Source organism: Misgurnus anguillicaudatus, chromosome 3 (assembly GCF_027580225.2).
Source record: "Misgurnus anguillicaudatus chromosome 3, ASM2758022v2, whole genome shotgun sequence".
Taxonomy (NCBI): domain Eukaryota; kingdom Metazoa; phylum Chordata; class Actinopteri; order Cypriniformes; family Cobitidae; genus Misgurnus; species Misgurnus anguillicaudatus.
In genome coordinates this window covers 8,900,009-8,915,364 of record NC_073339.2, presented here as the reverse complement: position 1 = coordinate 8,915,364, position 15,356 = coordinate 8,900,009, and the positions used below count along the sequence as shown (strand labels likewise).

Sequence of the window (15,356 nt, the reverse complement as noted above, 5' to 3'; positions counted from 1 at the left end):
CTACGCGCGAATAGCGTGTTTTTGCCGCCTCTACCCCATCTGGTGTGAATGCACTTCTTTGGACAAGACACATGGTTCACATGATGTGCCGAACACATATTTTGACATGATGAGCCACACACTACAGGCTAAATACATGTTGTGATGAGCTTCACATCGTGCGCCCTCGAAAAATAAGTCACCGGCCACCAATGCTTCCTTTGTGTTTACTAGAACAAAAAAAGTATACAGGTTTGTAACAACATGAGAGTGGGTAAATGATGACGGAAGTTTAATTTTTGGGTGAACTATCCCTTTAATTAAACCCAATGACTGGGTTTGTTTCTTTTTGGCTCAATGCTGGGTTGAAAAAATCCAAGGTATGGATTACTGGAAATAATGTTGTAAATAAAGTTCATTGTCTCGCACAGACTGATCAAGTTGCTTCATAAGACCTCAGTGTAATATCAGGAGACACGGCTATTTACTTTGTGTTGCCTCAATCTGTTTTTTTGGCTCTCAGAAGAACCAATCCCTACTGAAAAATCCAGCTAAGACCAGCATAAGCTGGTAGCTGGTTTTAGCTGGTTTAAGATGGTTTACGCTGGTCAGCCTGACAAAGCTGGTCATGCTGGTGGGCCAGCTGGTCTTCCAGCCTGACTAGCTAACTCCAGCTAGACCAGCTTAAAAAGTGACCAAAACACAGCTAGACCAGCTTGTTACACCAGCAAAACCAGCTAAAACCAAGCTGGAGACCAGTTAAAACCAGCTCACCAGTTTATGCTGGTCTTAGCTGGATTTTTCAGAAGGGATGTCACCTAAGTCTTGGATGGCACGATGCTGAATAAATTAAAAAGCTAATTTTCATTTTTTCTTGTATGTGCAGTTTATGTGAAACTACTGGAAATTTCCACTGTAACCAGACCGAAACAGTACAGAAGGCTCACATCAATAACAACAATCATAAAGAAGAGGACAAAACACTGAGTTCTGCTATTTGTTACTATGTACTCTTCCCCACCCCTACAAACAATCATAAATGCATATAAATCATACAGGAACATGGTCCATTGGCCACTAACAATTATATCAGATCCTGCCAGACTGTAAACATCAGGCCAGGACATATCAGCTGCTCACAAGGAAACACTCAGGTTACTTTACTTTTAATTCTTTATTACTATCCTCCGATCAGATTTCCTCACACCATTCGTGCCAGATCTAACACTTACCTAAACCAACAGCCCAAAGCATCATGCCTTCACTCACCATGTTTCTCAAGGTACTCCACCATGCTCCGGACCACCACAGGTACACCTTCCTTGACAAGCCCCAGATCCTTCAACTCCAGCAGGGAAACGCCGAAGATCTTCTTGCCCCCCGTGAATGTAGCTGCCAGAGAGGGTTTGAGGATGGGGAACTGGACCATCCTCTTTACATCCTCCTTAATATGAACCGCTGACTTGTGGTGCTTCGAAAAACAGAAGAGAAAAGAGCAATCAACCACATCCACTGTTTTGACGGGCTGCATCTTGAATAGCCACTATTATAACCCTCAATGTCAACCATGAAGACTTTTTCCCACTGCCCGCTGTGTGAAACTGACAGCTACAGGAAACAGGAGGGAGAAAGTCTGGTGTGTGTGTGTGTCTACGTCATGGAGGGTTGCCATGCACCTGTAACCAGGTGAGAGGAAACATACACACACTTAAGCTAGCAGCTGATAGTATAAAGCTCAGCTGTGACTACACAACACGGTTTGTTATTGGTCTACAGGATAAATTTGTTAATGTTATGAATTCAGGAAGTAATATTTACAGACCGCATATGTACCCTTTGTATGAAAAGCCTGCCCCGTAGTCAACATTACGATTGTGATAACCCAACAGAGTAATGAAGAGAACGTGAGCGTGCATGATTTAAAAAGAAATGTTGGACAAATAACACGACACGCAAAGCTGCGCAGACCGACCGGCGTATGACATCAAAGTATCGCGACAGCCGCGTGAACATACCTCACACATAATACCAAATAACACGCTATAACATTTTAATTAAGCATAGGCAGGAAAAACAAAACCTAACAATTAACACAGGCAGCTCCACTAACAGTGAAACTGACCAAACTCAATAAAGGCTTTTAACGAACGTGCAATTTTCACGCGCAGGAGGCCCAACCCACCTGTCAGATCACAATCCGATTTCTTTACTCAGTTTTAAACAAATGTGTAGTTATTGTGTCTTTGCTTTTGTATGCCAGTTTAATTTCAAAATGATCCGTTAGCGCGATTTCCGTTGTCACGCTGCGTTTCACACAACTCGGATTTCATAGATGTGTATATATATGCTCGGATTTAAGATATTTCCCAGCTCAAAACCGGAAATAAGGTTTTGATTAAATAACATTAAAAGTATTTAGTAACATTGAAACATTTAATATATTTTGCACCATTAAATGAGCGCTGTTCCAAATATTTTTTCGGGTTATATCATTATATATATATATATATAAAATATATATAAAATTATAATATATAATTATAATATTATTTTTATTGATTGAATAACGACATTAAATACAAAAATCACATTTTGTTCAATGCCACACGAACAATAGGTTTTAGTCACATCTGTTACCAGAGAAGAAAGGAGAGAAAAATTAAAAAATTGAGTACTTTTAAAATATTACATGTTTTCAGAGCTTTTTTCCAAAGAAGGGGACTGTATAATTTGAAATCATTCATAAATCTATTACATAATTCATACATGCGTAGTAGCCACGGACAATAAACATCACCTTAAATAAAATTTACACGTGTGCATTTGATCCAAGTTTACATTCTTCTGGTTCTTCTAAGTTTTGCGCCGAAAAATACACATGTAAGTAAAAAATATGAGAATTTTGTCGTCATGACCAACATGCATACGTTTTAAAATGTTAAAGGAATGGCAACATAAGCCAAATTTTGGAACTAAAAATATTAAAGCGGACCAATTATCTGATTCAAGATTTTACATTTCCTTTGGTGTGTAAGTGTGTATTAGTACATGTTAACGATATGCAAAAGGTACATACTCCAAAGTAAACGATGACGCGAGTTATCGTCTCCTACGTAAATCTCTTTTCTTGGACTACAACAAACACACGGATTGTAGGCAACAGTTTACTTCCTGGGATTGGTGATTGGTGGGGGCCGTGAGATGGTGCCAGGGGGCCCCAGTTTATGACATTTTATAAAATACATTAATTTATCATGAATTTTGTGTAATTAAAGAACAACAAAAATAAGGCTACTGACCAACAGCACTACTTTGTATAATTTAATGTTTTGTTTAATTAAAATGTTAAGTTTGAGAACTGTATCTCATCATAAATTTTCTTTGGGGGGCTGGAAGGAATTCACCGTACACAAGGGGGGCCGCATGCTGAAAAAGTTTGAGAACCACTGTAGACAATACCGACATTATCTAAATTCCTCCCGCTTCGGACTGTAAGTTAACTACTGTCAGCAACTGAATCTTTCAAACATGGTAAGGAACGTGACATTTCCGGCTGACATCAGAGGTATTCAGGTCAATCACAACATACAGGTTAGCTGGCCAATCAGGGACAGTTTTGTACAAAACCCGTGCATTTCAGAAAGAAAGAGCTACAAAAATGTACAGTATGTGGAAAATAATGTTTTTGAACCATAAACCAAGCATACACACTATTACAGCAAATATACAAAATGATGTTGTTTTTTTAGCAATGAAATAGGTGCATTTTAAGTAAGCCCATTTTTATGCTGCAACTTAAGTGAAATGCATATAATGGTGTGTTGCATCACGGCAGAGAGTTTGACACTTTGTTGGCACTGACTTCATCAAAGTCTTTCATGTTTCACAGAAAACTCTCTGTAACATCAAAGCGCAGTTCATTTCTTTATACTGTGTCACAAACACAGAGATGCAATGTTTCTAAATGAGGCAAGAGCACAAGAGTGAATTGTATTCAAGGGTTGTTAGCAGCCCTTCACTAAATTGAAAAGGGTTCGCCTGCTCATTTTTGTGTACTGCAGTCTGCAGTGGGACTGCAGGACACAACTTCTAATTGGATGCGTTATATATCAAATATACTTTAAGCAAAGCTACGTTGAACCAATAAGCATATCTTATAAATATTCACACTTATAATCAACTCGTACACGGTATTAGTAATCAAGTGGGAAACAGGACCACCAGATTGACTTTCATAGTAGGAAAGACTATGGAAGTCAATGGTGCTCAAAAACGATTTGGTTACAAACATTGCTCAAAATATCGTCTGTTGTGTTTAGCAGAACAAACAATTGAACACATGTTTGTAACAACATGAGGGTCATTTTTGGCTAAACTATACCTTTAAGAAATGTGTGTGACACTGTAGGTTACAACACAAACCCTTGAGATACAGATTATGTTAAAAATCAAAATGTATTAAAAAAAACTTATTGGTAATACGCTTATGGACCCCACTGTATAAAAGACAGCCATCATTTATTTATCCAGATTAAAGGATTAATATAATCAACACCTGAATTAATTTGAATGCTACTTACATCTAAACAAGTATGCTAACTAAGGTTTTGTGTGTAGTGCGTGAATTTTGGGTTAAGATTAAGAACATAAGCCTGTCTGAGCTACTCAACTCATGACAGAAGCAGATGTCCAAGAAATCCCCTCTAACCCCACACATGGGTTTACGAGTAAAGATCACACACGTACATTAAAGGTGCAGTGTGTAAATTTTAGCAGCATATAACGGTGAGGTTGTGAATTGCAACCAACAGCTTAGTCCCTGCACACCCCTTGCTTTTGAAACACATAGAGAAGCCACGGTACCTGCCACGGGACAAACATGTCATCGCCGGAGACAACTTAGTAAAAAAATTGTCCATTAAGGGCTTCTGTAGAAAAATGGCGGCACAAAATGGCTACTTCCATGTAAGGGGACCCTCTTTGTATGTAGATAAAAAGGTCTCGTTCTAAGGTAATAAACACATAACGGTTCATTATGAAAGGTCTTTTTACACCACTGATAATAATATAGTTTTGTATAATATTTTGCATTTCTGTCTAGAGATCCTTCTAAAAATTACACACTACATCTTTAACATAAAATGTACTCTGGTAATTTACAAAGTAATAAAAGACAATGTTACCTAATTAGTAGTGCTGGGCAAAGAATAATCGCAAATTAATCGCATACAAAATAAAAGTGATTTTTTGCATAATATATGAGTGCTGTGTGTAATTATTATGTATATATAAAACACACACATTCATGTATGTACTTAAGAAACATTTACATATTTTTATAAATTCTATATTATATATAAATATTTTTTTATATATATAAATAAAAAAATTCTGAAATGAATATATGTATGTGTGTGTGGTTAAATATACATAATAATTACACACAGTACACACACATATATTGTGCAAAAAAAAATCACTTTTATTTTGTATGCGATTAATCGCGATTAATCTTTGTAATTACTAGAAATGCACTGATACCAAATTTCCCTGCCAATTTTGTAACGAGTGATACCAATTACCGATACTGATATTACTTTATACTTGTTTTTAAATTGATTAAATGATAATTAATGACACAAATTTTTAAGAAATGCAAATAAAAACATGAGGAAAAACTCTTGAGGAAGTCCTCAAGTCCTCCCCCACAGCTTGAAAGCACATCAATATGCCTATAATGTGATTGCATTACAAATCTAACTACAAAAAAACTTTTAGTTTAAAATGAAAGTATTAAAAGTCAGCCTTTTATTCTGCTAAATTTCTCAAGCACCATGAGGGTTTGATGATAAGCGAGCCTTTGCACGTTTATTCATGTTTCACACAGACACACACACCTTCTGTGGGTGGTCCTGAAAACAAATGGTTGTACTGTAGTAGGAAGACATACTAGCAACAGCTGCAGAATCCCTAGCATATTAGAAAGCTCACTAACTAAACAATTTTTAAGTTTATCTCTACCAACTAACATTACTGAACCATTAAATTAGTTTATTTTTTCATTTCATGTGCTGCAAGTTTTTTCAGACACTATGAAGTTGTTGGGTTGCAGGGAGATGTTGTCACTTCCAAGCTGACCCAACACTGGAGATATTGTGAGCTTGCAGGAAAAAAATCTTTTAATCTTGTGTCTTTTAACCCCAAGATGAGAGACAGCTCTCTAAGATGCATCAATAGATGCAGTGGCTCCATAATATACGAATGTAAACACTCTTATTTTGACTGTCTTTAATCCCTGGCTGACTCCGGGTTCCTCTCCCTTATAAGGAATCATCTGCAAGCATTTTTTTACTTACACAGATGGTTATAGCTCCAGCCCCCATTCTCCTTCCAGGAAGAAGCTGAAAGTAAAGAATGATGAATTCCTTAAAGTTCTTCTCCTTTCTTCCAGTCTCCTTAACATCCCGAGACGAAGTCTACGATAGTCTTCATGCTCTGTGTTCATTAGTCCATCTTTGGTCCACGTGAACGGATGCTTTATCCGAAAACTTTAGACTCGGTCTCCCTCTCTTTCTCAGTGGAGTTTAGTGACTCCTCACCAGATGAAATCTGAGCCCCGCACTCCGATTGGCTGGTCTTGTGAGTCATGTGACCAGCTGGCTCAAACCTTTGAAAGTCTCTCCACATGGGGCAAATGAGGGGAGGGGGCATCAATTACCATTTTGTAACTTTTCAGTGCTGGGGGGACTTTGTTTCCTTTAATAAATCAAATGAAACTACTGTACACTAAATAGGAACGCTTCATTGCTTTGAATTTGTTGTCATCCAAATGAAAAAGAAACTTTTAACCGCCTTAGACTGCAATTTTTTAATCAAATGAATAACAAGTCAAGGACTTTGTAATATGCATGTACTGCATTTGTTTTAATTCAAGGTTTTTACATATAAATAAATACACTGCAAGTCGAAAGAATGGACATACTTGTATTTTATTATTATTAATATTGGTATTATCCACATTTTGAAAAATGTTTGAGTTATGCATTAACAAAAAATGTTTCGACAGTTTAAGGAATGAAAAACAAAATGTCATTACAAATTTGCTTTACAACTCTGTACAAAATATTTTGAAATCTGTCATCTTTTCTCACTCTTTATGAGTTGATAACCATTTGTCCTTTCTTATGTCCCTTCATAAGTGCATTAAACACTTAAAAAGGTTCTTTATGGAACCCTATATGGTCTCTTTTTTGGCATCATATAGCACCTTTACTCTTAAGAGTTTCCCCTGTCTTTCCATTCAGAATTTTGTGTTTCATCTAGTCGGTGTGTTCTCATAGATGTACCACTTGATATTGTCCTCTATCCAGTGATTGAAGGCCGAGACGCGAGTGAACACCGAGGGCTTCTTATCCATGATGCACCCCACAGGCACATAACTCACCACGCCGTGCACTTCCCAATCACTGCCTGTCTGCTTGCACACCAACGGCCCACCTGAGTCACCCTGATGGAAGGTAATGACAGGGGAAGGCAAATTACAGTTTGAATATTTTCTCGCATTTCTAGTTAAGCATTAACACCGCTGAAGGGCATTTCAAATTAGATTGGCATGAGATCATACGCTAGGTTGGTTATTTATTATGTGCTCATTGTGAACGCATTACCCTCTGTAAAACCCAGCACAGTGGGCATGAATTTCAATGACTTGTTGGTGCTAGTTTTGTCAAAGTCCCTTTAGGGAAGTCGCACCACTAGGTGGCCATGTTTGAAACGCCGCCCCCCAGTTCATGTAAGACTAAAGTCATATCTACTTAAAAAGACTGATATGCTCATTTTCCAGCTCACCTAGAGTTAAACATCTGATTTTTACCGTTTTGGAATCCATTCAGCTGATCCCGGGTCTGGCGGTAACACTTTTAGCATAGCTTAGCACAATCCATTGAATCTGATTAGACCATTAGCATTGTGCTAAAAAAATAACCTAAAGAGTTTCAATAATTTTTCTATTTAAAACTTGACTCTTCTGTAGTTACTAGTGTTGTAGTCAAGACCACCTAAACCAAGACCAAGTCATGACCAAGACAGGCAGAGACCGAGACAAGACATAGATTTTAAAGGGTCGAGACCAAGTCAAAACCAAGACAGGCCGAGACCAAGTCAAGACCAGTGCAAGTCACTGCATTAAAGGCGCTCTAAGCGAATCTGTGTGACGTTACTTTTTGTTGATGTTTGAACTGTTTTCAATCAAACGGAGCGTAGCTAACTCCTCCCCCTCCCGTCCGGGGGTTCATGAACGCGCCCCACCCCCACCCCCCAATCCTTCTTGTCGGTTATTGGGTGGTACACTTTGGTATGGTTTCTGGTGGTAGGTTTGGCCACTTTGTTTTTATTGCAGTTTATGGATCCTGGGCTGTCTACAGAGATCGCGTTTTTTTTACAGTTTGATCAGCAGACAGGCAGCAAGCAGATAGTGAGGAGATGTTTGCTGTATGTAACAAACAATGTTTTATGGTCTAAAACTAGTGAATTCGAATATTACGCAGTGCCCGAAAATAGTCCCCTGCCATTGAAAGTTACTAAAGGGACAATTTTCGGCTTCTCCGTAATATCATTCCGAAAAGACGGATATATTTCCAAAATCATGTGCTAAAATCACAATTAAACAACATATTTCTGATCAACAATTAAACCTGACAGCAACTGTACCATAAAGTTACTTAAGCTCAAATTGCGCCAAAGAATTCATTCGTTTCGGCTACTGCGCACAGGTTGTCAAGCGCCTCACGTGACATGATTGGTTCTTTTAACTGGAAGGTGAACATCGCATTTCGTCACATTCATGTTGCAAATGGCACTGCCATATCTTGTTATATATCTTTGTTTTTTTTTTTTGATAGACCAAGCACAAACTGCAGAATATCTAATGAAGCTGGATGATCTTGATTGTTTAGCTAGATAAGAAGCACAGTGGGTGTTTTCAATCAGGTCTAACTTTATACCTTGCAAGCAGACTTAAGTTCATCAGGTGACTCATAACCAGCGCAGATCATGGAGGGTTTGACGGTCTGCCCCCAGTACTCGGGTTTGCTGCATGTCTCATACGGCACAATGAGAAGGGAGGCTTGATTAAGCTTCTGTGACACCACGGGAAATAAACTTCCTGGTGGTCAAACACATACAAGATTAAAGGGTACATATAATGAAAATCTGACTTTTTTCATGTTTAAGTGCTATAATTGGGTCCCCAGTGGTTCTATCAACCTAGAAATAATTACAAAAGAAACAAGCCAGTAACTTAGTTTTGGTAAACCATTCTCTGCAAGCATGTGAAAAAATTATTGAAATTTGACTCCCCTTATGATGTCAGAAGGGGATCTTATTATAATAATACTGCCCCTTAATCTGAACTGTCCAAATTTAGTGCAGCGAGAAAGAGAGACAAAATATTTAACAGCACAATTGAGTTTTCCTTTTAACAAACCACCATTATGGCGAACAGTGTTTGCATTTCATCAGCTCATTTGCATTTAAAAGAACACAGCCAAAACGACACATTTTGCTCACACCTACAAATGGCAATTTTACGTTTACATTGTAAACATATTTTAAAACAGCCATAACTTCAAGCAGCTCAATATTGTTGCATCTTAATCACCCTTGCAATAGATTCACCATATGATGTAATGACAACGGATTAACCCATTGGATAAACGGGGTTTTTTTTTTGTTTTTCCTGACCTTTCTCATCACCCCAGCCTGTTACGAAACAAATGTGCCCAGCGGGCATGATGGACTCAGGATTGGGCAGGCAAACCGGGCTGATCTCGGGTGTCATGGTCACAGGTTTTGCCAGTCGCACCAGGGCGATGTCATATGTGACATCATTGTTCGGCGGGTAGACGAAGTCCTCGTGAGATATGATTGCATCGACAGTTACGCATACTTCAGTGGGACCGTCCAAACTAGAGTTCATGTGATGTTTGCCAAGACACATCTGCCAAACATTAGGAGATGAATATCTAAAAAAGAAATGGGTAAAATTATGACATGGCTCCAAAAAAAGCACTTTGACTTTAAGAGAACAACAGATCAAACCAAGACGTATTTATTTGAATAAGGATGTAATAGGCACGTTATTGAAGCAAAACATTTCAAACAATGAAGCCTGTAAGATTTTTAATAATAAACAAAAGTTTACATTGTTGACAGTTAACTCTTTCCCAGCCATTTAAGAGTTATCCCCTAAATTAAGAGAAAACATTTGCATTAAAAAAAGGTGTTCCTGATGAGTTTTTATGTTAATCTGTAATACAGCGATTACCCAATTTATAAAAAACTGAAGCAAAAAAATTATTTACTAATTTTAAACTCTGTATGTTTTGATAATCGTTCTGAATCTGATCTCTAACAAAATTCCCCGGCACAAAAATGCAATTATTTAAGCTTTTTGCCAAAAAAAAAAAAATATATTTTTAAAGAAAAATACCCATATTTAAGAGTTTATAAGCAGAGAAAAAAATATAGATGGAATGAAACGTTTTTCCCGTTTTGTTTGTTTATTTATTGTTTGTTTGTTTGTTTGAAAGCAGATGGTCTGTTCTTTCATTTGATATATTTGTATGTTCATATATTTTCCTGGAAGGCATTTTTGTGAAACTTTTGTGAAAATCACAAAAAGCTGGCAGGCAACTTTTCAAAAAAAAAAAAAAGCTGGCAGGGAATGAGTTAATGTGATTCATTACATTAATGTGAACTTCATAAATCTACCATAAATGATTTTAAAGGGAGAGTTCACCCAAAAATGAAAATGATTTACTCACCCTCAAGCCATCCAAGTTTTAAATATTGATATTTTTCTTCCAGAATCGCATCAAAAGGCCTTTATTAACCCCCTGGAGCCATGTGGATTACTTTATTGAAGGATGGATGGACTTTTTTGGGCTTCATACCATTGACTACCATTATAAAGCTTGGAACAGCCAGGAAATTTTCTAATGTAACTACGATTGTGTTTGTTCGAAAAAAGATAATCATATACATCGAGGATGGCTTCAGGGTGAGTAAATTATGAGGTCATTTTCATTTTTCGGTGAACTATCCCTTTAAAACTATTTACAATTGCAAATATGGTTCTAGTGTAGTTATTTTTGAAGAAAGGTCTAGTATCATATATTTGCAGATGCCGTTAAGATTTTACCAAAGTGATGAAATTTATATATTTTCAGTGTGGCTAAAGTATCCAAATATTGAAACACCAGCAGTCGGAAAAGGACAGGAGAAGCTGCATTTGTCTTACTGTATAAAGCAATGAGCGGCAGTGAGCACCCATTGATCATGGATGAGTGAACCTCCACAAACATGCTGGAATGGTATTAAAACATATGGACGGACCTAAAGGTAAATTACAAACACTGTTATTTTTCCATGACATTCTGATTGGTTGACGCATTACAGTATCACGGATGTTAAAGAAAAAGTTTACCCAGATTGATATGAAAATTAATTTCTTATCGTACTGTCTCTTGTGTGTCTTGAGTCGAATGACAACTAGTCACGAGACACAAGAGAACCAATGAGATTTGATGTGTGATTTTGACTGCCATATTCCCACTTACCGCTCGTCTCTACTGTATGTGTTTTAATTAATATGCTATGTATCGATCGCTAAATAAACACAAAATATAAAGAAAATTTTCTCACAAATGTATAGTTTTTAGAGCAGTCAAAAGATTAATTGCGATTAATCGCATACAAAATAAACATTTTGCATAATTTATGTGTGTGCACTGTGTGTAATTATATAATAAAAAATAAATAAATAAATAAATATATATAAAAAAATAAAAATATATATATCTATATATCTATATATCTATATCTATATCTATATCTATAATATATATATCTAATATATATATTATTAACCCGCTGGAGTGAATTCTATTACTTTATTGATGGATATGTGTGCTTTTTGGAGCTTCGGCATGTTGTTTATGTAACTGACTGTACAAATGCGTATATAATGGCTATAATCCATCATCAGTTATTCCAGATCTGAATGATCAATGTTTGTGTATGATTGTCGTATTTACCTGCATGGACACTTGCCATGGCCACGAGTGAGGTCTGGCATCAATACCATTCACCACCCTACTAACAGAGGCTTTGGGGGCAATAGCCGGAGTCCCACAAACGTTAGGCCAAGCTATGAGAAAGAGTTAAACATCAACCACAATTACCCATAATTCCTCGTCAACATTATATTGTGTGTCTTGAATATCAAGTAATGTACTCACTGATGATAACGTCATCCCATGGACTGGGGGGTGGGGTAGGAATAACATTAGGATCGGTGGTCCAGTACCCCCGGAATCCCTTTTCTTGCCCAGCGACGTTACTAAGAAAGCGTAGGGTGACTCTTTCTCCGTAAATACTTAGAGATGGTGGGACAGTGCCGCAGAATTTGCCTAAACAAACATTATAGAAAAAGTTTATCCAAAAGGCCAAGCTACGTATAATAAACTTAAAAGAGAATTTCCAAATTTGCGACCCTGCCTGTGAAATCTGGACTAAAGTCTTAATTATGAGATTGGGAAAATCAATGTTTGATTTTACTCATTGATTTCTTTGACATAAACTTAATTCAGTCAATATTAAAGATATCAAGTTTATATGTTCACAGAATGTTTAATCCCAGCTTCGGGCCGGATCCGCACCGGAGCTGCTGACTTTGGTGCGGATCCGGCCCAAAGTCGTTTGCTTTCTATCTAGAAAACAGTAAATCACTAAAAATGACTTTAGCAGGGTTATCACAGACTGGGTCACATTTGTATGAACTATTCCTGTAGGAAAGAGTTTATGATGCAATAAGCAGACGGTCTTTACTAATCAAATGATTTTGTTTATTAATATGTCTATATATATATAGTCTTACCTTCTGATAACCCAGAGGAATTAAAGATCTCCAGATAATCCACACATTGTCCCAGCAGGCTAACCGACTGCAGTTTAAAGTGAGTAAACTCAATATAGATGGTCTTGGCAGAAGGAATGTTAATAGTCCAGGTGCACACAGCTTGGTTTGGATATTCTTTGGGCCAATCGGGGGACTGTAACTCCCCCTGCTGACTGGTAAAGTATCCACCGCAACCGACTACGACTGGAGAAGTAAAAGGTGCAAAAAAGTGACATGGCGCTCAATAAAATATTGTCGTTTATAACACAACCTATTATATACGGCAGAAAAGAAATGCTTTTATGCCTTTATGATCTAACAAAATTCGACACAGAAGATCATTTGTGTCATTTTAATATCGAGCTATGTCAATAACTAATGACTGAATTCATCTAGATTTATATATTTCTGAAAAAACATGGCATTGGGTTTTAGGAGCTTGCCCGGGCGTTGCTATGTAGGCTAGTTGTCCCACCCACATATAAAGTTTCCAAATCCCATGCCTTAGGCCATCCAGAAATACATGTTTTTTGGCAGAATCCATTAAGAGTCCGATAAAAATGCTAATTAACAAGAAATCATGCAAGTTCATGCATTTCAACTCCTAATATGTCTTTTAAAGCAAAACAATATGTTTGTAAGCGGTGTTGGGGTAACGCATTACAAGTAATGCGCATTATGTAATAATATTACTTTTTTGAAGTAACGTGTAAAGTAACACATTACTTTATAAATGTATACATTACTATTTGAGTTACTTTTTTAAAAAGTAATGCGAGTTACTTTTCAGTTTAATTAATTCAATTTAAAAATAATATAATGTGCTGAATTAAACAGAACATATTAACGTAGAATTACGCACTCTTTAAGTCGGAAACAGAGATGGCAGGCAATAGCTTGACATTTTTGCGATCATAAAAACAAACACATGCAAGGCCTGAAAGAGATCAAGCCTCAGCCAAGTAAGAAAAAGTAACGCAAAAGTACCTTAAAAGTAACGTAAGCAATAGTTTCCATGAAAAGTAACTTAAAGTAACGCAATTAGTTACTTTTTTGGGAGTAACTTAATATTGTAATGCATTACTTTTAAAAGTAACTTTCCCCAACACTGCTGCTGAATACACAAATGTCTCACTAAACTCAGCCAAGAAAGAAAAAGTAATGCAAAAGTATCTTAAAAGTAATGTAAGCATTACTTTCCATGAAAGTAACTAACACAATTAGTTGTTTGTTTTTTTTTTAGGGGGGAGTAACTTAATATTATAATGCATTACTTTTAAAAGTAACTTTCCCCAACAGTGTTTGTAAGAGAAAACAATTCATATTTTGAGCTTATTTAAAGATTAATAAGTCGCAATCTAAACTTAAGTTGTGTATGATATAAAATGGTGGCTTGTTGGCTCCACGTCGGAACGCAAGACATTGTCATTGCTTCTCTTTTGCATCACCACCACACATATGACGACCAGTCACAAGACTCACAAGAACCGATGATCATTTTACTTACCGCCGTAAGATAAATAAACTGAAAATACAAATCATTTTCTCTCAAATGTATTGTTTTGCTTCAAAAGACCTATAAGAGTTGTATGGAGTAGTAAATGATGGACAAATTTTCATTTTTGGGTAAGCTATACTTTTAAGCTGCAATCGCTACTTTTTGCCTCTCTATCGCCATCTCTGTTTGAAGCATAACATTGCAGGTTACTTTTCGTGTGTATATTTATTAGAATAAAATCAGCTCAAATTATAAATCATTATTATAAGTTTACATTCGTGACTGATTATTTATGTACTTGTCTTGCTCAATAACACATTTTTGTTCATTTTAACCAAAGAATAGTTCCAGATTGCAGCTTTAACTTGAAATAATTATGCCGTGTATACTACATCATATGAGACTCAACTGAAGTGTGATGTCTGAAGTTTTTACTCACTTTCAGTGTCAGAAGAATTAACTGCTTTCCATTGAGCACTGAACCCCAAGTCCACAACTTTGTTGTTGGAGGAGAAACTGACAGACAGTGTGTCGCCAGCCGTGACCAGATCTCTCGGTGGTGTTATGCTACAGTGGGTACCTGAGAGAAACAGACAAGATACGACACTACCTCATATATCATAAATATTCCCCGAATGTCTCACCAGAGAACACACCAAGTAGTATATTTCAACCTAAAGTGCCGATGTTGTCACTGAGAGTAAGTTTGTCGTTCAGGCACAGCGTGGTGTCCTCCAGAGAGAAGTTGCTAAAGTGAAGGTGGACGTTGTTCCCTGCAGGCACACGAATATTCCACTGGCATGAAGCTCCATTACTGTAACTGTCTGGGTAGTTCATAGATGACAGAGTACCCTCAATGCCAATCAGATCTTTTAGTCCTCCACATCCAGAACCTTGAGGAAGAAACGTTGAAAGCTTTTA

At 37.0% G+C, this 15,356-nt stretch overlaps 3 protein-coding genes and 1 long non-coding RNA gene across 12 annotated transcripts in view; 2 read left to right on the top strand and 2 right to left on the bottom strand.

Annotated features, from left to right (window-relative positions):
- Positions 1-1,100, top strand: part of LOC141358941 (uncharacterized) — a 49,108-nt gene extending 48,008 nt beyond the window's left edge. The window contains exon 3 of the long non-coding RNA XR_012365489.1: positions 866-1,100. This is a non-coding gene — a long non-coding RNA (uncharacterized lncRNA). The remainder of the gene's footprint in view (positions 1-865) is intronic.
- fam13a (family with sequence similarity 13 member A) overlaps positions 1-6,482 on the bottom strand; it is a 53,962-nt gene extending 47,480 nt beyond the window's left edge. For 6 of the 8 annotated variants that reach the window (XM_055204501.2, XM_055204505.2, XM_055204504.2 and 3 more), the window contains exon 1: positions 1,249-1,510. In XM_055204501.2, the coding sequence (XP_055060476.2) occupies positions 1,249-1,510 (262 nt within the window). Of the gene's footprint in view, positions 1-1,248; positions 1,511-6,335 lie in introns of those variants that run through there. The other 2 variants (XM_055204502.2, XM_055204508.2) reach the window with 2 other exon arrangements.
- A 486-nt stretch (positions 6,483-6,968) lies between these two features.
- Positions 6,969-15,356, bottom strand: part of LOC129444108 (ovochymase-2) — a 32,672-nt gene continuing 24,284 nt past the window's right edge. For both annotated transcript variants that reach the window (XM_073860912.1, XM_073860918.1), the window contains 9 exons: positions 15,110-15,328; positions 14,875-15,015; positions 12,917-13,141; positions 12,279-12,449; positions 12,075-12,187; positions 11,279-11,373; positions 9,721-10,001; positions 8,982-9,142; positions 6,969-7,486 (listed from right to left, as the gene is read on the bottom strand). In XM_073860912.1, coding sequence (XP_073717013.1) covers positions 7,295-7,486; positions 8,982-9,142; positions 9,721-10,001; positions 11,279-11,373; positions 12,075-12,187; positions 12,279-12,449; positions 12,917-13,141; positions 14,875-15,015; positions 15,110-15,328 — 1,598 coding nt within the window. In that variant the 3' untranslated portion in view covers positions 6,969-7,294. The remainder of the gene's footprint in view (positions 7,487-8,981; positions 9,143-9,720; positions 10,002-11,278; positions 11,374-12,074; positions 12,188-12,278; positions 12,450-12,916; positions 13,142-14,874; positions 15,016-15,109; positions 15,329-15,356) is intronic.
- otx2a (orthodenticle homeobox 2a) overlaps positions 11,222-15,356 on the top strand; it is an 81,011-nt gene continuing 76,876 nt past the window's right edge. The window contains exon 1 of the mRNA XM_055204510.2: positions 11,222-11,379. The gene's annotated coding sequence lies outside the window, so the exon portion shown is untranslated. The remainder of the gene's footprint in view (positions 11,380-15,356) is intronic.